Raw genomic sequence first — 21991 nt, 5'->3', positions numbered from 1 at the left:
GTGAGGGAGGGGTCTTAGGACCCCTGCCATGGGTTCCCTTGGTAACCCAAGTCACACTCCTATTTTGATTGGCTGGGTGACTGTCCTTGCCAGGACAGCCACCCTGCTGTGTGATTGACAGTCAGGCTGTGTGAATGGGGAAAACTTCATAAAAAGCAGGTCTCTGGGACTGGAAATACAGAGTCGCCACTGGAACGAAAGAACCTACAAGGAGCTGATAGAAGAGGACCTCTACAACGATTGAACCGCCCGGTGAAGCCCTGCTGCAGGTCCGAATCTTCAAACTCCAACGACCAACCAGTTCGTCCAAACTTCAAGCCAGGACCCCTCCTCTGGTCGAATTCGCTGTACAGTGCTACAGTGTGTCGGATAGCCAGGAAGGTCGGACCCTGCTTGGGTTTTAAGGAGCACACCTTTTATTTGTTGCTTTGCTCTGCTGCTGGTTTCTTCCCTGGGTAGTGCAGGACCCTCCAGTCTTCCTACTTCTTGTCAATCCGACAGTCGCTTCAGGAACCGTGAGCCTGCAGGAACTACCAGAAACGTCCCTCTCAGCTACAGCTCTCTCTCGGTTTTAAGGTACTGTGCAAATCCGGTGGTTCATTTCGTTCAGCCGCGGTGAAAGTGTGTGAAATCTTTCTCCAATCCGAGGGCTTGTCCTTCTCTTTTCTTAACACTTTTCTGCCGACCAACTTCGTCCGGTACTCGTGGCAAGAACTTTACCGCGAACTACCCTGAAACATGTGATCTTGAGCAAAAGACCTTTGACCTATTGACTTTGGCCTTAAGCCTTTTTTTACCTGATTCTATCACTGTAGTACCTCTTGCTCAATTGCCCTGAATACTTATCTGTTGGCGTGGTTCAATTTCTATTAACTTTGTCTTTCCCACCCTTTTAAATTGCTGGAGTGCCATCTTGCTCCCACTTCATTTTGTGAGCTTAACTTGTCTGGAACTTATTGGGAGTGGTGTGGTGTATTAAGAGTGTGATTCTTCAACTGCTTTACTTTAGTGAGATGTTACACAACTGATGTGTAAATAAATGTATATTATTTTACTCAGAAACCTTGAGTCAGTGTTTGTTTGAATCATAGTAATTGCTGTCCTTTGTGTAACTATTTGATACCGCTCACTTGCTCTTGAGATAAGTCTGGCTGCTCAGCCATCGCTACCACCTTTACTGTGTAGTACAGGCTTGTACCAAAGGAGGTGAATTTGTACTGTCACTTGTGGTCTTAATTGTGTGTGGTGTTCCCAAAGGGTACTGCAGATAATTCTGCCTAACAACGAGGAAGAGGTGCTAAATCAGCCCCAGCAGCAGCAACTTTACCCTCAGCTGCTGCTGCAGCCGCCTCTAAGCCACTCTGAGCCCTTGACCCTCAAGACCGCGGCGGGAGGCAGAATTTCTCAGTATCTGAACAAATGGCAAGGCATTACTTCAGATGCCTGAGCACTGGAAACGGTAGCCCACGTTTACTGCCTTCCCTTTCAAAAAAGGTCTCAAGATCCTCCACCAGGATCCAACTGTCAAAATTCCAGATCTTCTACTTGTGCAGGAAATTTTAATCCTGATAGAGAAAGGTGCAATAGAACATGTACCTGTAGTGGAGAGGAACAAGGTTTGGTATTCCCCCTACTTTCTGATTTCCAAGAAGGACAGAGGATTCAGACCCATCTTGGACTTAAGAAACTTGAACAAGTTCCTCAGTTAGGACAAATTTAAGATGGTTACCCTTTCTCAGATCCTTCAGGCTTTCCAACTTCAAGACTGGTTAGTATCATTGGCCTTTCAGGATGCTTACTTTCATGTCCCTATTCATCTCAAGCACAGAAAAGTACCTGAGGTTCACGATTGCCGGTTCTCATTTTCAATTTCGACTTCTGCCTTTCGGGCTGACCTCCGCCCCAAAGGCTTTCACCAAGTTGATGGCAGTGGTGGCAGCGAGTCTCAGGAGAGGGGGGATTCGCGTCTACCCCTACCTGGACAATTGGCTGATCAGGGCTCATTCACCAGAGCAAGCCCAAGAACATCTCAGTATCACCTTCCACTCCCTTCACAAACTGGGCTTCTCCCTCAATTACAAGAAATCCCATATGATAACATTCCAAAGACTCCAATTCATTGAAGCAGTCCTGGATACTTCCTCTGAGAAAGCCTCAGCTCCCGAGGTGAGAGCTCAACACATTCAACAGATGGCAACAAAATTCCACAATGCCCAGCATCTTCCGGCCTTCGATTTTCTGAGGTTGCTCGCTCTCATGGCATCCTGCATTTTTCCAGGTGCCATAGGCCCGCTTGAGAATGATATTGCTTCAATGGACTCTCAGGACTCAGTGGTCGCAATTCTCAGGGAATATGTCAGACCAACTGCAAGTTCTGAGGAGAGTTGCTCAGGACCTTCTACGGTGGGCTTGCAAAGACATCATTCTAAAGGGAGAATCTTTTTGGCAACCATGGCCTCACTCACAGGGTGGGGAGTCCACACCAACAATCTGACAATCAGGGGTCGTTTGTCTCCATCGGAGTCCAAGCTACACATCATCCTTTCGGAGCTATGGGCAATCAAATTAGCGCTGAAGGCCGTCCTGCCCTCTTTATGGGGAAAGAATGTCCTGATAATGATGGACAACACAGTGGTCATGTACCACCTCAACCAGAGAGGAGGTGTAGGGTGACTACCACTCTGTGCAGAGAGGCAATGCACCTCTGGCTCTGAGCAATACAAGAAGGAATCTCTCTATCGGCAGTTCACCTAGCCGGAGAGCAGAAAACTGCAGTGTACGCTCTGAGAAGGCAGGGCACAGTCTCCCACAAATGGGAACTAGCTTAGGAAGTCCTTCAAGAGATCTTCACCTTTTGGGGGAACCCCTCAAGTGCATCTGTTTGAGACCGGTCTCAACCGGAAATGCGAACAGTATTTCTCCAGAGAATTTCCCCCAAGAGGAGCTCTAGGAGCTGCGTATTTGGTGGACTGGGAGTTTCCACTCCTGTACGCGTTTCCTCCAGTCCCCATCATTCCTCGTGATCAGGAGGTTGAGGAAGTTTGGGAAATCCATTATCCTAATTGCCCCTGATTGGGCCAGTAGGACGTGGTACCCGGACCTTCTGGACTTGTCCATATGCCCTCCAACACATCTTCCACAAAGAGAGGATCTTCTCTCGCAAGAGGAAGGTCGGGTTCTCCATCCGGAGGTCAAGACACTCAGCCTTCACACATGGTTTCTGAAAGGCTGAGATATAAGGATTGGGACTGTATTGCAGGTTGTGCTTTCGGCCAGAAGGCCAGCGACTAAATCATTGTACCGTTACCGTTGGAACAAATTTAGCAACTGGTGCAAGGATAAGATTGTGGATCCTTTCCAATGTGACACACCTACGTTGCTTGCTTTTCTAGCCATCTGGGGCTCCAGATTGGAACCATAAAGGGATACCTGGCAGCGCTTTCCATTTTTAAGTGCTCCTCAGAAGAGGATTCCCATTTTAAAATCCCCTTGATAGTACAATTTCTAAAGGAACTTACTAATGTATACCCCCCAGTTGTATCCCTTTTCAGCCTTTACATTCATGCCCTTTAAGGCTCTTGATGTTGAAAACGGTCTTACTTATCTCAATAACATCAGCCCGCAGGGTAAGTGAGTTGCAGGCTCTTTCTTGCAATCCTTCTCATACTACTCTCTATAAAGATAGTCATCCTCGTGGTAAAACCATTTTTGTTTTACCGATGTTAGCCTCTGACTTCCATTTGTCGCAAAAGATAACGTTGCCAACTTTCTATCCTCCTCTTCATTCAGGTCAAGAAGAGGAGAGATTACATAGATTACACCCGAAAAGGGCTCCAAGTTTTTACATTTCAAGAATGCCAACATTTTGCCAGGTTGATCAACGTTTTATTGGGTCTACCGGCCCCAAATTGGGCCTTGCAGTCACCAAATAAACAATATGCAGATGGATTATCCTGCCCATTGGCGAATGTTAGACTTACAGGTAAGAACCAGCCGAAAGGCTTAAGGGCTCATTCCACAAGGGGCATGGCAACCTCTGCGGCTCTTCAAAGGGGCGTCCCAATAAATGACATCTGCTCAGCTGCCACTTGGTCGTCCATTCATACATTTGTCAAACACTACTGCCTGGGTTATTCCCCCAGTCAGAGAGAACTTTTTGCTAAAGCCGTCCTCCATTCGGTCCATGATTGAAGTTGGTTGATACTCCCTCCTCCAAATTGTTACTGCTTTGGGAGTCTATCATAAGATGAGAAATACATGGGAGGACACAATCCATTCGAAGAACACGTTACTTACCCCTGGTAACGTTCTGTGGATTGGATGTCCCTCCCACGTATTCCTCATCGCCCCTCCCATCCTACCCCACCATACAATTTACGTTTATTACTCTATGCTTTCTGAGAGCTTACGGTCTTGGGTACGCCTGGTTAATTCCTCTAAGAAGGGGAAAGGAAAAACAGAACTAAAGCCACCGGGCGCTGCATGCGCTATTTATGCTGACAACACCACATACCTCGCCCTCTGTCGATAATTTGTTTTCCGGATCAGCAAAGCTGGAGAGATATAATATCATAAGATGAGGAATACGTGGTAGGAACATCAATCGAAAGAACGTTACCAGGGGTAAGTAACTTGTTCTTCTCCAGCATTGGTACCTTTCTTGGGTTCACATGCGACCCTCCCACCTACCCCCCTCTGGCTCTTCTTGGTTCCTACTGCTACATTACGTGGACTTCCAAATCTGAAGATGACCACTAGGGGTGGAATTAAGGAGGACTTATGTCATTGGGTGGGACAGTATGACCCAAGGGACAGCAATAAGCTATATTGCAGGGTTTTGGATGATGCAAAGGTCGAAGTTTTAACCCTTTAAGTGCCATGAGTTTTCTCCCCCCGCCCCAGTGCCAAGGCCTTTTTTAGTGATTTCGGTATGTCGCCATTCAATGCCTTGTAACTTTTTTGTTACATGAGATATCTCGGCCAAATTTGGCCCCTTTTTTTCCTGTTATTTCCAGGAATCCTAGGTTGCTGTAGGCGGGTGAGAGAAAATAACCAAAAAGGGGGAACATTTTGGGTATTTTCAAAAAATGCCAATAAAATGATGTAAAAAAGAAGCCTGTGGTTTTTTCCTTGTAAGAGCTAGGAACACATGGTTTTCTGTGCTGAATTCCCCAATTTCCTGGCTTTCAAGAACAGGTTGAGTGGAAACGAAAAAAAATATTTTGATGTGATTATCAACCGTTTTGTGAGCGGTAGGCGATTTTGGCAATTTTTGCCAATTGGACATGTGTGGACGGAATGGAAGGAAAGGGTAGCAAATCCGAAATGGAGTACAGAAAGGCATACATTTCTGAAAAGTAGACACAATTCCAAGTTTATGAAGGGGTGATTTGCACAGGTCAGGCAACAACTCGGTAGGGGAAAATTCCATAGTTTTGGGGAAAAAGCGGTAAAATGACAGAAAAAAAAGGTATGTGGTGGACCTGGTTGACTTGGTACGGCAATGGCTTCTATGAATTTTGAGAGAAACAATGCTCCGCTACATTCCCCCAACTCTTGCAGTTAGTAAATCACACATTTTTTGTAGTGCTTCACAAAACAAGCAATACCACAAGCCAGAAACGGAGCCATGGTACACAGGAGTTTTATGCTTACGGCCTGAACAGACATACATAGCATGTGTAAATCATGAAAACCAATGTGGTGAGGAACGGCAAGCATACATTTCTTTGAAAGAGCACAGGCAGACCTTTTCAAGGGTAGGTGACTTGTGCAGGTTACAAAAGTGTATGGTGACTAAATGTAGGGCACATTTGGGAAATTAAAGGGTTTTGTGTCAAAGGGCACCAGAAAATGGGTTGAAATTTTATGAAAACCACGCACACACAACAAATGTCATACCTTCCCACGTTCCCACAGGTGTCGCGATGAAAACGGTACCTCACATGTGTGGGTGCACCTACCTGGGCACCAAGGGGAAAACCTAAAACACGGCTAACCACAAGTCTTTTCCGACAGCTGAATTTCAGGATTTTTTCTGAAGCGCACACCATACAGATATCGGCCTAGGGTGTTCAAGCCACCAAGGAAAACAGGGAACCCCATGCATTTCTGAAAAGAAGACACCCGTGGAAATCCAAAGATGTCTGACTTGCGCAAATCTCCCCAGAATGTATTAACCACAAGACCCACATGGGAGAAGAGTGCCCAAGGCCAGGGACATTACCGCCGACTTTGCCGGAGCTCTGGCTGGCCCTGCGTTACAGCTTCTCCCCACCAGGAAGTCTCAGCAGTGTGCCAATACCTCCCTCAAGGAAAAAGCTGTAATGCAGCCCAGCCGCAACTCAAGGATGGTTGGAGGTGATGTCCCCGGCCTTGGACATCCATGTACCATGTGGGTGTACCGTCCCCTAAGCACAGCAGCAGCTCCAGGGAGACGGGGCAGGATCCCCATTCCTCCCCAGAGGTGTCATCTGTAACGTAGCACAGCCAGAGGTGCAGCCTGGCCTTGCAGACGGACAACCTACATGAGAGACATCGCTCCCAGGGAAACACCAATGTTCTGCTGTCATGGGGGGCAATTTGTGGCCTGCCCCTACAATGGCTTCCCAGCCCACCAAAATATCTGCCCAGACGGCCCATTCCCACCCACACCACCACCAATACAGCCCCAGTCTCACCCACATTTTGGGTGGGGGGCAGAGGGCCACCACCCCTTCCCATTACAAAATTCCCCGGCGCTGTGTGGTGCCCCACAGCCACCCTAAAATGCTGTCTACCCTTTTCACTCTTTTGCTTTGTTTACCCAACTCCCCTTGGCGCAGATGGGCACAATAGTGTGCCATTTTGCCCCCAGGGTGCCCTAAACCTACTGTCCCACCCATTTCGGGTGCGGGGGGAGAGGTCCACCAAAAAATGTGGGACAGGCCGCGCAGTGGGTGGGGCAGTAAGGTTTGGGCACCCTGGGGGCAGATTGGCACACTAATGTGCCCATCTGCGCCAAGGGAAGTTTGGTAAACAAAGAAAAAAATTGAAAATGGTACACTACACTTTAGGGGGGGCTGAGGGGCACCCTAAACCTCTGGGGAATTTTCCAATATAAAAGGGGGTGGCCCTCTCCCCCCCACACCAAATGAAAGGGGGCCCATCTCATGCAGCCCTCCCTGGGGTCAGATGCCCCTTCCTAGGAGCAGATAACTGCCCCTATGGAGAGGTGCATACCATGGCCCCCAGTCCATTTTGGGTGGGGGCTAAGGGACACCCCCTTTCCATAAAATAAAAATTCCCTGGTGGTCTAGTGGTGGGGGTGGAGGGGCACTCCCCACAACACCATCCATTTTATTCCCTAATTTTTTTTGTTTCTAAGGCCCATTCCCTATGGGCAGATGGGCACCCATCTGCCCCAGGGAGACCCAAAACTGCAGGCCCCATCCTTTGGGGGCCCTGCACACAATTGGATGGGGGCCACCTCATGTATTCCTGCCTGGGGGCAGAAATCTGCCCCAGGGAGGACTGCAAGGGGTGGCCCCCCTTTCCACTTGGTGTGGAAGGGGGAGGGCCACCACCCTTTCATGTCAAAAATATCCCGGGTGCCTAGTGGCCCCCCCAAAGCCACCCCCACCCCCCAACCCCGTTGCATTTAAAAAAAGAAAAATGCAATTCGCCCCCTTCCCTGGGGGCAGATGATCAGCCATCTGCCCCCAGGGTTATCCATATGTACCCCCATGCTTTGGGGGGTCGGGGGGAGAGGGCTGCTTACTGTAAGCAGCCCCCACCTCCCCGCTTCTAAAACAGATCCCTGGTGGTCTAGTGGGCATTCTTGGGTGCGGGTCTAGCGCTCTGCACCTGATCCGTGTCCAGTAATGCTACAAGAAAGGTGTCGTTGGAAAGGGGAGATTCTCCCCTTTTCAACGACACCTCCCTCGATCTCCGGCTTGAAATACAGCTGGATATCGAGGGACGAGGAGAAGGGAGCTCGCTGAAATTTCACTTTCACGTCAGCGTGCATTACGCACGCCGACGTGACATTGAGGGTAATCCAGACCCCGGGCAGTGAGGAGGGACCTCCCTCTAACATAGCCCTGGGGTTGGATTACTGTTTTGAGCGATCCCTGCTTTTCAGGGATCTCTCAAAACAAAGTGCCAAAAAGTACGCAGTATCTCGTTCTTGGCAACACAGAGGTAATGTCAAGGACGAGATACCTCGCCCTTGGCACTTAAGGGGTTTAAAGGAGAAGAATATGGACCCTTTATTTCTTGTGTAGAGTTGGCGTACTTGATACAGCTGAAGCGCGCTGACAAAGAAGAGATTTCAGTATCCAGGAAACGACTTTGATGGTGGAAAGGTTGCACGCGTTATCAGGAAAGGAAAACGTTGAATGGCGTAAGTCTGTCTATTCTGAAAGTTTGCAACCTTCTACTGCGAAGCACAGTTAACTACTGTGAGGAAAAAACTCTGTGAAGCTTCAGGTAAGTATTCACGTAGAAATTATCTTGACTCTAAAACTGTAATGTTCGTTATTATTTGAGTACCTTTATTTCTGCAGGTCTTCGGAATGCTGAGGAAAAACCTTCGGAAGGAGCTGCGGCTGCGAATGTAGACTGCAGACTGAAGAGACGCTGTGACAACAAATATTCTTCTACTGGAAAAAAACTGTAGCGAAGGAAATCTTTGCTCTGGTAAGTCTGGTCTGCTGTCTGTGAATATACTGTTAACTATTCTATGAATTTATATTTCTTTTCTTTAATTCTCCAGGTTCTGTGAGCAGAAGCGCCGGTAGCGTTACACCGCTGTCAGGGGGGAAAACGCGAAGTGCGCATTCCAGTGGGGGCGGAGCTTAAGTAGCTCTCGATCACAAATGACTAGTTCAATGCTGCTGCTTGTCCATGACCCACTAGGCGGCCATTTTATGAGTGCTGAAAGGCTATAGAAGTCTATGGTATTTCAATGCTGTGAATGGTGTAAATGCCATGTGTGCCAAGCTAACACCCACCTTTGACCCGCTGATCTATGCAATGAGTCCCGCCTGGCCTGAACGCCTGAATCAAGACTATGATTCCTGGCTGGGATCACGACAAATAATTGCAAGATAATCATATGCAACAAATGTTACACATGGGCTATAATTAACAACAGATAAAAGTAATCATTAAATTCACTTAAAGGTTTGTAATTTGAGTTGCTGAATAGGTTTGACCACACCATTTCACTTAATAAACGTCCTGTAAACCAAAAATAATGATAAGGAATCAATGTATTTAACAACGTATAGGAATATTGGGGTTCATAGTTGAATGTTTTCTTGATGCAGCTTTAAAAGAAAAAAACTGTTCTGTGTGTATGTACGCCTGTTTTAATTGATACATGTATATATTTATATGAAGTAAACAAAATATTGTATATGTTTTATAACAAACAGTTGGGAAAGTCATTGGGGCAATCACAGCCACAGTAGGCTGTAGTTTCTGTTTCTGTTCATACTGATTGTGGAAAAAGGTTTGGAATTTAAGATAAAAGTCAACAAAAAGTGCCATTGAATGCTTATTATTAGGATTTTGGAAAATAAATTGGCATTGGTTGTCAAGGGGTACAGAGGGAATTGTTGCTACTGTACCTCCCAAGGAGCAATGCGAGCGCACACCTAGGAAGTACCAATTTTGATTGGGTAATAATAATGTATGTCAATATGTTCTATGTAAAATGCTCTTGATAAAAGCGCTATGTAAATAACAAATGATCGCCTTGGCAATCTATCCTGTGATGTTAATTGCAGCACTAGTCATAAGTACACTTTTGTTGCCTACTACTGGTGGCATACTGTCTGCCTGTTGAAAGGAAGCCCAACTTACAAGGGTATCCCTTAAGTACAGGTACCCCTAATCACGCTCACACCAGATTAAAGTTTATCCCTCTAGGGAATTAAGGCCAAGAGTCTTGTCTTGCAAGGATAACAATTTAATCTGTACAAAAATGAGAATGGCGGGGGCAAAGGACTCTGTCCTTCTTCCGTGGCCGGCTCCGCCAAACTGATGGCAAGCAGGCACCTAAATATACTGTTCAACTTGGTTACTGGATACTGGCATAGCTCATCCAAAACTGTTTTTCTTGCCTTACAAGGGCCGCTGCAGTCTTCCTTCCTGCATGGCCAGGTTACAAACTACTTAGCAAACTGCTGCCTGTGCAGGAATACATCGTCACTTCATTTTTCATAATTTTGCTATATTATAAACATGTATATAAAAACACACCTTCCCGCTATAAGCCCCGCACTTCACTCAATATTCTCATACTTTATCTGGTCCAGTAATTCTGCTTAAAAACCTTGTTTTTCCATAATGTTGCATGTCATGCATTGAGCATGTGCACTCCTATTCTTAGTATACATGGGCTTTTGATGGACAGGACACAGCTGCTCAGCCACTTCGTGTGCTCTGTCAGAACTACCCGGGCACCAGGCAATGCCTGTAGTCTATTTTTAGCACAGGCTGCATTCCTTTTGGCACATAGGATTCTACTCTTTACCGTGCTCGAAGAAAACTAAATACAATGTAACATTTTTACAAATTCTTTAAACTAATGGTTATTTGCTCCTTATATTTAAATGCTAACTATTTTCATTTAGTGCCTGGCCACGTTTGTGTGTGATTATTTTTGCATGAAAAAAGCTTTCTCAGTGCTATAGTGCTTTGAGAATTCTTGCCTAATTGTAAAGCGCTTGGGGGGCACAGGAAGGAGTTAGCTCCCCCAACACTGTGTATTTTTGTGTTGTTAATTATTTTTATTGTTTGAAGACGTCAAAACAGAAGAACCCAAATGTGATTATGCAAACGTCTTTTGGTATTTCCCAGTTTAGTCAAACCCAACTCAGGGGGGTGGGAGGGACTTGCCACCTGAGGCAAATGCTCATCTGTTCAGTTGATCTTCAACCCATCCCCATACATCAAAATGCTCTGGGCTCAACCAAATCCTTCTGCATGGACTGCTCTCTTTCATTCTGGCACTGTGTAGATTTTGGAGTGGAGAGGCGCAGTTAGTTTCTCTTAAGGCATATCGATGACAGGAACAATTAAATCAAACCAAGATTACTCGAGCCAGTGGGTTTCGTTAACGGGCAAAAGGGGCATTCATGTCTATGTGACAGGTATTATAAGCACATAACTGGAGATCTGAAATTCAACTTACAAGCGAGGGGTTGATCGCACTGAATGGAGTTTCTCTTTACTGTATGTCACTACTTGAACGAGCTTTGTGTTATATGTGCCCTCTGGGGACCACTGTTGGTTAGATATCTTAAACCATCTCTACACATAATCACATGTTGATAGTTCCATATAATACATATATAGAGGCATATAAGTTGTTGCATGCATTGTGACTGGTGGTGTGCAAAGGGAAGGGGGTGCAGCAGGTCCATAACAAAAATAAAGGGGAACGTGTCTGACTGAAATACTATTTTTCTTTGAGGAAAAGAGGTTGTAATTCAGGGTAATCACACTTACAAATCAAATACAATTTCTGTTTATCCCATTTTATTGTCAACATGTCTATGAATTTATATGTGTCTTTCCTTAGGTCTCTGTTAATTGCCTTTCAATGTGGCTATCCGTGGTTCGTTAATGCTGTGGGTGAACTGGTACAAATGCTCACCGATTATCCAGCAAGTGTTTCCTAATGTTGTGCCTTTGAGGGGTCATTATCTTTCTTATGAGTGAACCTTCAAAGGCACAGTCGACCCACATCAGCCTACGTATTCTTCCTGTAATGGTTTCCTTTTGTAAATGTCTAAAATGTACAGCAAGTAGCTAGCATAAAGCATTTTGATTTCACTACTTAACTCCGTAGAACAATTGACTTTTCTTGGTGAATATTTGGCATTTCTTTTTTGATTACAAGCAATTTTCACTAGGCAATACATTTTTTTATTCTACATACCGCTTTTTCCACGGTGCACTTCTCAAAGATCTATTTAAGCCATTGCATTACTCTTTTTCAGATAGATTAAAACCATATTTTACCTTATCTGTATTTGTACTTATGTTTATTGGCATGTAGGTACCCTTGTCAACCGCTCTAGATTGAGCAAAAAGAAATCAGCAAGCTGGTTTCTTGAACATGTTTTTTGTTGTTGGTATAAGGTGGTTTCTTCAACGTGTTTTTTTGTTGTTGGTATAGGTATGTCATAACTGACATTCTTGGAAAGGAAGACGGTCTTGGAGTTGAAAATCTGAGGGGGTCTGGAACTATTGCAGGGGAGTCCTCTCTCGCCTATGAAGAAATTATCACCATCAGCATGGTATGTCTTTTCAGTTATTGTGGGGTTGTATTTTTATGTGCATGTCATTTTCACTATCCTCGAACTTTTAACCATTTTACCAATCAACATGGAATCCTTACCGGTATGGGGGTCGCAGATACTTGATTGTAATAAAGCACCAATTCAAAGAGCCCTCCCTCATTGTTGATTGTATAGTCACTGACAAGTATCGAAACCAGTGGGCACTTTGCAGTATTTTCCAACGTACCACAGATGCCGTTAAACGTGCAAAGGCACATTGTCTTTTTATTGCTAGATCATATTCTGTTCTTTTTAACTGCTGCAGACTATGTAAGCAAGTCAACATGTTTGTGAACTGAGTTAATTTACTTAAATGGAGGTGCAGTTATGCTGCTGCTGACACCTTTAATACTTGGACCATGTGAGACCCTTGTAGTGTCTGGTCTTCTGCTATTCTCCCAGTCAGTGCAGCAAAGCTGAAGTACTTGGTGGTGTGAGGAACCTGAGGGTGTCCTCACTTCTTGTTCCCCTGTATCCTCATCATGGGTGGCCAGGGTAAGGCCATCACTCTTGGATCCTGACCCTGGGGCTGGATATGCAAGGGAGGATCTCCTTGGTGGTGGAGACTTATTGAGTGGGGAGAGGACATCCTTAGGTGTGACATGGTATCCCAGATTTCCTTTCCACAATTAACCCTCCATCCCTTGAGGCTGTGTAGGATATTGCCAGCCCCTTCCCTTCAAATATTTTACCAAGAAACACTAGTTTGACACTGGGACGAGGAAGAGACCATCTAGAGAGACGTATCCTCATTTTATTAATACACACATATATCAGCCCCAGCTGTGTACTGAGACGAGAATGAGGACAGCAAGAGGAAGACAAGACTACTGTTTGAATAGTGAGCGGTCTAGTCTTTTTTGGACTCAGTATGGTGGTGGGAGCTTTAAAAACAAACATCCTTTTGGAAATGGAGTCAGCTGTGGAAGCAGGGCTACGGACTGCTGGGTTCAGGCAGACCTCTCCGGATCAGCAGTGTGGCAAGCGGAGCGCTCGAGACCCGTTTGAGGATGCAGAGTTTATGCAGCGGGAAGTGAAGCTGAAAGGTTCTGGTATCCGGTGGCAGTCCGCAAGAGGGAGACCAGAGTGACTGAGCGAAGCGATCGCAAGTGTCCTGAGCTGCAGGAGGAGCATCGCTGGCTTAACGGAGGCACAAAGAGCCGCTGGAAGAAAGAGTGAGGTACTGCACTTGAAGGAGAGAACCTGTGGCAGCAGAGGACCTCGCAGAGAAGCCGTAAGCTCCGACTGGTGAGTATACCAAGAAGGGGGAACACCGGGTTGGCAGGTGAATGTGTAAAGCAGGCAATGAGCATTGATTTGAATCCCGAACCTGCTGAAAGCAAGTATAAGTACTTTTGAATACCCAATAGAGTGAAAGCAAGTTTTAAGCACTCTTAAAGATTCAGCAGAGTGCAAGAAAGTTGTGTATCGGCTTGATACATTATATGAGAAAACAAGTATTGGCAACAGCCAAGAGAGTTCAAGGAACTGTATATCATAAGGAAACGCACACTGGCAAGAGCCAGTAGAATGCAAGAGAGTGTAACAAATGCATAGTTGCCAAACACATCACTGTTCAGTGTCATAGGAGTGTGATACAGGTTAATCAATCTAGCATCACTATCAATTTGAAACTGTGGTATAGTGTGGATGGGAAAGCAGCCAAGAAGGGTGGGGAGACCGTGGGGTCCGACAACGGCGCCTAGACCTAGTGTAACCCTGTAGTATGCACTCTCTTGCTCCTAACATTTTGGACGAGTGTGTATACCGATCTATAAACCTTCCAATTGATCATCATACTTCTAATAATATCTTTACTCTATATCGTCGCACAACTGCTACACCCACTTTTGAAGAACAGCTTCTTGCTTTGATTGCCGACCTGGCTAACCCATCCTCTGCCATTGTTTTGGGTGATTTTGACTTTTGGGACAAAAATAATAAGGACCATATTGCAGCCTCTTTGCAGTCTTCCCTTCAAACTGTTGGTTTTAATCAAATCATTACTGAGCCTAACCATGATGCATGCCATATACTTAATTGGATAATGACCGCAATATGGACGCATCCATGCCTGAAGCTTCTTTGTGTCCCTGGACTGACCACCGTCTAATAACCTTTGAAGTGTTACCCCTAATTCTTCCCAAAAGGTTAATTTAGTAACCCAAGACAAAAAAATCAGATCAAGAAATCTACATAGAGTACATTCGGAGGCTTTTGAACAGCTTGTAACTCCCATGCTTACTTATCTCTCCCAAATTAATGCCTTAAACATTCTGACCCACAGTGTCATGCTTATGACTGCCACAGTCACCGGCAAACTTCCTCCAGTGGTAGAAAAACACTCAAAACAGAAGCCTGGAACAAATCCTGGTTCTCAATAGATATCCTCAATTGTAGGAAAAACAATAGTATGCAGGAGAGGACTTGGAGGAAATACCTCTGCCCCTACACCCATGTCAAAAATAAAGCTTTTGCCCTGGACTATAGAAAAGCCATTTTGTAAGCAAAATTCGACAAGAAAGAACTTTTTTTAATTCTTAAGGGTAAAACAACTTCTTATGCTGCTTTGAAATGTAGTGATATATTGTGTCGGAGAATCCAAGATGGCTTCTCCACCAAGATAAAATCTCATTAGGACTCTAACAGTTTTCGGCATTTAGATCTTGCCAACAATGATGCATTTGCCTCAACCAATCAGGACCTATCTGCTCCTGATCTCTTCAAGGTGCCTGCCTCTGTTCCTATCTTCTCACTCAGCCCCATATCTACCGCTGTTCTTCTTGACATCATCTCAGGGCTGAAGCCCACTACCTGCCCTGGTAACATCTGCCCAGGCAGTATAATTAAGGACTGTATTCAGTGCCTCGCCCCTCTAGTTTTGAACATTATTAATTCCTCCTTTTCTCAAGCTGTTGTTCCTCAATTTCTCAAGGAGGTCTGGATCACTCCTATCCTTAAGACGACTACACTTGACCCTGAGACCATATGGAATTATCGCCCTATTACGACCGTGCCCTTCTTATTAAAGTTCCTTGACAGGGCTGAGTATCTTCACTTCCAAAAGCACATTAACGACAATAACCTATTGGGGGAACACCAGTCTGGTTTCCATGCCATGCATGGGACTGAAACTGCAATGTTAAATCTCACAACCTGTTTGAAACACCAAAAGGGGCAATGCTGCTTTACTGACACTGTTTAACATTTCGGTGGCTTTCAATCTGGTGGATCACTCCTTGTTTTTGGAGTGGTTGGGCAGTCTCACGAACTGTTCGAGCAGACCTTGGAATGTATGTCATCTTTTCTTAGTAAAAGATTAGTGAGAGTTGTGTGAGAAACCTCAAGGTGTCTCCTTGTCTAGTCCCTGCGATCTGTCATCCAGGTGGCCAGGACACAGCCATCGCTTTTGGATCCAGTGCCTGGGGGTTGACCAGTGCGGGAGGATCACCTAGATGTGGGTCCTTGGGGAGTGGGAGTGGGACACCGACTGGTAAGATGTATCCCCCATTCTTCCAACACCTTTTCCCTATCCTACCATGTAGGACATTCAAAACTACTGACCCCTGCCCCCTTTTCTGACACAAACACAGTCACACGACACACCAGAGAACGAACTAACACCAGAGCAATTTACCTGACATGTCAGTCAAGCAATTGATCAGAACAACACACACACACCTGATGGCCCTTTCCCTTTCCCACAGGGATAAAAGGTGAAGCGAGAGAGCACAGGACGAGCACGGCAGACAGCTCAATGGCACAGCTAACCAGGCCTGCCAGTTGAAGAGAAGGAGAAAGGGCGCGGGAATCGAGAGGGTGGCTAGGAGAGAAGCGACCTAGCCCTTTTTTCGCCCCAGGCCTGCAGAACCTTTGTGGAAGAGGATTAAGACCGCGAACAATAGCACAAGTGTCTTGCTGCAGATGTCAACAGTACACACGGCAAGCCTATGCCGATAAGCAGGAGTGAGGGAAACTCCTGCGACTGTGGTACCGGCTTTGACTGCAGTGAAGAGAAAAGCCAAGCGGTTCATCACAGCCGGTGAGTCGAGGGGATAACCGAAAAGAACCAGGCAGTGTTAAATGAAAGTTGCAAAGTGGCAATTTGAAGGAAGTTCAAAGAACTCGGATACCTCAGAGATCATATTGTCAGTTCTAGCTGGATGTTGATTCAGCAGTTTCCAGAGGTCTCAAGAGTTCCTCGTACCCATAGCTCTTAACATGGTCCAGGCAACATTTTGTTCGAGAGTCATCTTTGCATTTTTCAGCCAGTTCTTATATTTTTGTTTGGCTTGTTTGATCTTATTATACTTTGAGGTGGGAGATTGTTTCTTTAGTTATTTGATCTGGGTTCTTGAGGCTTTCTTCCTTAGGGCTATCATGTGACTGTATGCGCGATGATGTTCACTTCTCTGCGTTTTTATGGGTGCTGGGCCTGGATGGAAATGATGTAATATACATTCATAGTTTAGTTTGCGTGCATCTATCATTGTTGTATTCTTAAATACATCTGGAAGAAGCTTTGTTTTGGATTGTCAGTTTCAATCTCATTGCAGTAGAATTAACTTCTAGCTCTGGTATTTGTATTCGCAGTGGTGGCTCTCTGCTAGTAGACCACGATCTGAGCAAAATATAATGATCACTGTCCTTTGTGTCAATATTCTCTGTCCGGAGTATGGGGTCTTTAATACTCTCCGAGCAATATATATAATCGATGATCCCTGTACTGTTTCCACGTTACCATGTCGGGATTGGACGTCGAAGAGGCATCCAACAATGGCAGCGACGCCGACCCTTCGGATGGCGAGGGTGACAGGGAACCTTCACGTTCCCCAGTGCCAGCCCCCGACCCTAGCAGACAGGCCAGCGGTCCTGTTACTAGGATGACACCCGGCGGCAAGGGCACCGCACTCCCCCACAAACACAGACCCCACGGCGATGCGAGTAAGGTCGCACACCGAGAGTCAATGGTGAAGGGCAGATCTTCCAATCAGATGTCCTCTGGGCGCTCCGAGTGGCTGCCGCTTGACAAGTCCGCCAAAACAAAGGTCACCCGACTCAAAACTCCCCCGTCCGGCCCTGCGACGGCGAAAGACGCCGCGCAAGCCATCCCCGCGGTCGAAGTTTGGCCTACATCCGGGGACAAGCCCAGGGAGTACTCCGAAACCCACTCTTCGACCCCGAGCGCCAAGAAATCATCATCTAAGAGCAGGGACCATAAGGAGAAAGACCAATCCAGTTCCTCTCGAGAAAGGGACTCACTTAGCAAGGAGAAGGCTAGGGAGCAACCCTCTAGCCAACATAAAAGTATGCCTCTACAGGACAGCCTGACTCTATTAGTCTTGATGAGGAAGAGGAAAATAGCCCCATTACCCCACTCCTGCCTCCTCTGACCCAGGGTTTATACCCAGTTCAGCTAGATGGTCTGCACAGGATATTGACAGTCATGAGTCGCATGACCTGGTTAGCAAACTTCTTTGAAAAACACCCACATGTGCTAGACAACTTGGCCTCCACACCTCCTACTACACAGGCGACTGGTTCCAACACAACACCTACAGCCTCTCAGTCACAGGCAACGGATGTACTGTATAAAAAGAGATCTCTTCCCCCAGTGGAATTGGCCGTTGAACCACCACACAGAACTCCTCGCCTCTCCTACGACCAGGATGTAGGGGAGGATGAATACTTAGACGAGTGTGAACCCTATTATGGTGACATCGAGGGTTACAACGCCAAGGGGGAAAACGATCAAGACCAAGATGACACCGACTCTGTGGTTTTTGCGATGGACTCTCCAGTCCTGCAAGACCCTGTTTTACCAGACTCCCCGGTGGAAAAACAGCCACTATTCAATGATACACTCATAAGGGCTGCAGAGCATTTCGGCATCGAAACACAAGAGGCACGGCACGACAAGGATTTTTCAGAGAATATGTTGGGCGATAAAAAACAGACAACCCAATTTATCCCCCTGCTAAAATCAGTCCAAAGAAGGATTCAACCTTCCCTAGAACTACCAAACGATACCAGGGCAGTGAAACCTAGGATCAAGAAACTCTTCAAACCAGCACCTTCCGACCCCTTATATATAAGGGGCCAACTTCGACCTGGTACCCCGTTTAGCCTCCTCTGGACAAGGAGAGCAAAAAATGATATGCCATGGGTAGAAATATAGCGTCCACTGCAGCATACCAGGCGCTTATAGCAAACAATTTCACCTTGCTATGCAGCTATGACTGCACAAAGTTGGATGAAGTAAAGGCCCTTGCAGAGTCAGTGCCAGAGCCACTAAAGGCCAAACTCTCCCTTCTGGCTGCCGAAGACAGAGCTGCAGCAGGCGTCTTCCTAAAAAATTACTTTGACGCAGCTGACAACGCTGGACGCGTTATTGCAGAAGCCACCATTTTAAAACGCCATGCCTGGCTTAGGCAGTCAGGCTTTAAACTTGAGACTCAAGCTACCCTACTAAATATGCCAGTTGAGCAGAACATATTATTTGGAAAGGCAGTTGAAGATACCCTAAAGTCCGCCAAGGATTAATATGAGACCCTCAAATCCCTTGGCCAACTGACTAATAAACAACCAGGCCAAAGAGGTGGTAGTAAATTTCGTCGCTTTCGGGGGCGAAACGTGCAGCGAGGAACCAGATACAACCAAAATCAAGGTTCCTCTTGGAATACCAATCAACAAGCCACCCAGGGTTACCACAGGGGTCAGCACAGGGCCCGCGGAAGAGGGGGAGGCTCCCCCACCAGAGGTGGAGGAACACCCTCTAAGCAATGACACCCTGCTACGGGTCCCCTCCCATGCCTCCCCAGTCGGGGTATGAATATCTTTTTACTCCCAAGCATGGGAGGGTATAACATCAGACAAATGGGTGTTGTCAACGGTGACAGGGGGTTATTGTGTAGAGCTTCAAGGAAGACCGTCAAACCTCCCACTGCGCCAAAAAAAAACATTGCAGGAGGAACAAGTTATCCTGCTAGAAGAGGTGAAAGCTCTACTCCTCAAGAACGCCATCGAGGTCGTGCCACATAAAGAGGTAAACAAGGGTATTTATCCAACGTACTTACTTGTTCTAACAACAGATCTGACCATGCGCCCGGTACTAGACATGCGCCCTGCAAACAAATTTGTAAAACCACAAAAATTTCGCATGACAACGCTACAAGAAGTAATCCCTCTATCAAAAAGGGGGGATTACATGGCAACATTGGACATTAAAGATGCCTATTTTCATATCTCAATGTTCCCGGCGCACAGAAGATTCTTGCGATTCCAAGTAGCAGACCAACACTAAGTTCAAGGAGCTGCTCTTCGGAATAGCCTCGGCTCCAAGGGTGTTCACTAAAGTACTGGCGGTGGTGGTAGCACACCTGCGCAGGGAGTCAATCCCAATGTACCCCTACCTGGACGACTGGCCGATCACGGGAGAAAACTACCATCTTTGCAAAGTAAACACGCAAAAGACAATAGACCTTCTCTTCCAATTGGGCTTCTCAATAAACGAGAAAAAGTCAAGTCTGATACCAAACACATCAAAAAAGTTCCTAGGAACTGTGTTAGATACAAAGACAGTCTCAGCCTACCCATCCATGGAAAGAGTGCAAAATATGCTTCGGCAAATACCCCAGTATCAAGCCGGTCTCCGGATAAGCGTACGCAAAGCAATGCGCCTGCTAGGTATGATGGCATCATGCATTTACCTAGTCGCCCTGCGCGCCTGAGCATGCGAACAATGCAGGAATGGTTGGCGAAACGATGGTCTCAGGCAAGTGGTCAGTGGGACGATCCAGTGGTTGTTTCGCCAACCCTGGTTCAGAATGTACACTGGTGGTCAAGGGAAAATCTAGTCAAGGGGAAACCCTTCCATGTACCGGAAGCACAAGCGGTCGTCGGACGCGTCCCTTTCCGGGTGGGGGGCCCACTACCTTCACGACACAGCACACGGCCTGTGGTCACAAGTGACTGCACAGAAACACATAAATGTTCTGGAGTTATTGGCAGTCCTCAAGGCCCTACAAGCCTGTCGGTACAAGTCCTAACAGACAGCGCAACCGCAATGTTCTATGTCAACAAGCAAGAAGACACACACTTTCCAGATCTGTCCAACCTGGCACAGAAAATATGGTATGGAAGTGGGCACTCAGACGAGGGTTGTCCCTGTCCTCCCAACATGTTCCATGGATACTGAACACACTAACTGACTCTCTCAGCAGAGACCCTCTACCAGAAGAGCACGAATGGAAACTACACACAGACTTCGTAGACCACATCTTCTCTCTTTGGGGATACCCCTCTCTAGACTTGTTGGCTACAAAAGAAAACAGGCAATGCCCAGACTTTGTGTCCTGGTTTCCCCAGCCACACTCCAAGGGGAACGCCTTATGGATGAACTGGTCAGGGATATTTGCTTGCGCTTCCCCCACCCCCCACCCCCCTCCCCCCCCCGAGTCCATTGATCAGCAGGATAGTGAGCGAAATACACAGGGAACAGATGACACTCATCCTGGTTGACACTCTCTGGGTCATTCTTTGCATCTATGACGTTGAGATTAAATCCCAACTTTCGCAGGTCTTCAGTGTGAGCTTCAATCAAGCGTAGTCTTCATATTAGCACATTCAATCCAAATATTTGAGCGGACTCATTTAACTGGGTCTCCTCTTGTTCGATAGATCCATCATGATTACTTGAATATGTGAATAGATTTAATAAAAGTTCCATTGTGACCACTTCTTTTTCAGCTGGTCGTACTTCCTGCATATTGCTTGTTGTTTGAGATGGGATTGGCACATTTTGTTGCTGCGGGGGTCTTTCTATGGGATTAGTTTCTCTGTTTCCTTGATTCATAAGCTGTTGTGGCTTAATTCCTGATGATTTCATAGAGTGGTTCACCGGTAAGGTAAGATTACGAAGGAATGCCCTTGAACCTTTTTGCTGTTGTTTAATTTGCCTCTTTGATTTCTGGTGCATAGGATTTGGATGGACATATGAATGAGTTTGGTTGAATATACTATATGAGTCCTTCGTTTCTGTCAGACACCCAGAGGTTGATTGAGGTCGATTATCTATCTGATCTCTTGTTGCAACCGTACGGTCGGTGATTAGGTCAATCAGTCAATCTTCTCTGCCTCCTATAGTGATTGAATCTGGGAGAGAGTCGATCGTTTCCTTATTCCAATGAGGATCAAGAGGATCAGTCTGTGTTGTCATATTTCTTGGAAGATGTTGGGTATCTCAACGATTCTCTTGGTTGCATGTTGGATTGGTCATATTGCTGTGCATCAATTGAATTAGGGCATCAGTGATGTGTGCTTTTTCTATCCTCTCCCTTTGTGCTATATCAGCTAACCTTTGTTGCCAGGTGGCACTAATTTCAGCTTCCGCTTGACTCCGATCCTCAATTTTAATCATTAAAACTTCCTGGATTTTTTGCTTCGAGTAAATTGAAGCTAAGATTGAGGCTTGGTCCCGTGCGGCATCAGCCTGTATTTCTTGCAATTTCATGTACGGGATAAGGGCCTGTGTACATAACGTTACTAGCATATTCTGTAAATCGACCATCGTTGTAGGGATTGATTCCTGCCGCAATGGTGCCAGCGGCGTAGAAGGGTTTTTAGAAGGGTCACATAGATGAGATTCTTTCATGGGG

General features: G+C 46.2%; 1 protein-coding gene across 1 annotated transcript in view; it reads left to right on the top strand.

The window, feature by feature from the left end:
• ACACB (acetyl-CoA carboxylase beta) overlaps nt 1–21991 on the top strand; it is a 3851763-nt gene that overhangs the window by 3033179 nt on the left and 796593 nt on the right. Inside the window, exon 42 of the mRNA XM_069619430.1 lies at nt 12173–12293. Coding sequence (XP_069475531.1) covers nt 12173–12293 — 121 coding nt within the window. The remainder of the gene's footprint in view (nt 1–12172; nt 12294–21991) is intronic.

This window comes from Ambystoma mexicanum, chromosome 10 (genome assembly GCF_040938575.1).
Source record: "Ambystoma mexicanum isolate Mex_15411 chromosome 10, UKY_AmexF1_1, whole genome shotgun sequence".
Taxonomy (NCBI): domain Eukaryota; kingdom Metazoa; phylum Chordata; class Amphibia; order Caudata; family Ambystomatidae; genus Ambystoma; species Ambystoma mexicanum.
The sequence above is the reverse complement of the archived record's forward strand: the minus strand, read 5'-3'. Positions and strand labels throughout refer to the sequence as shown.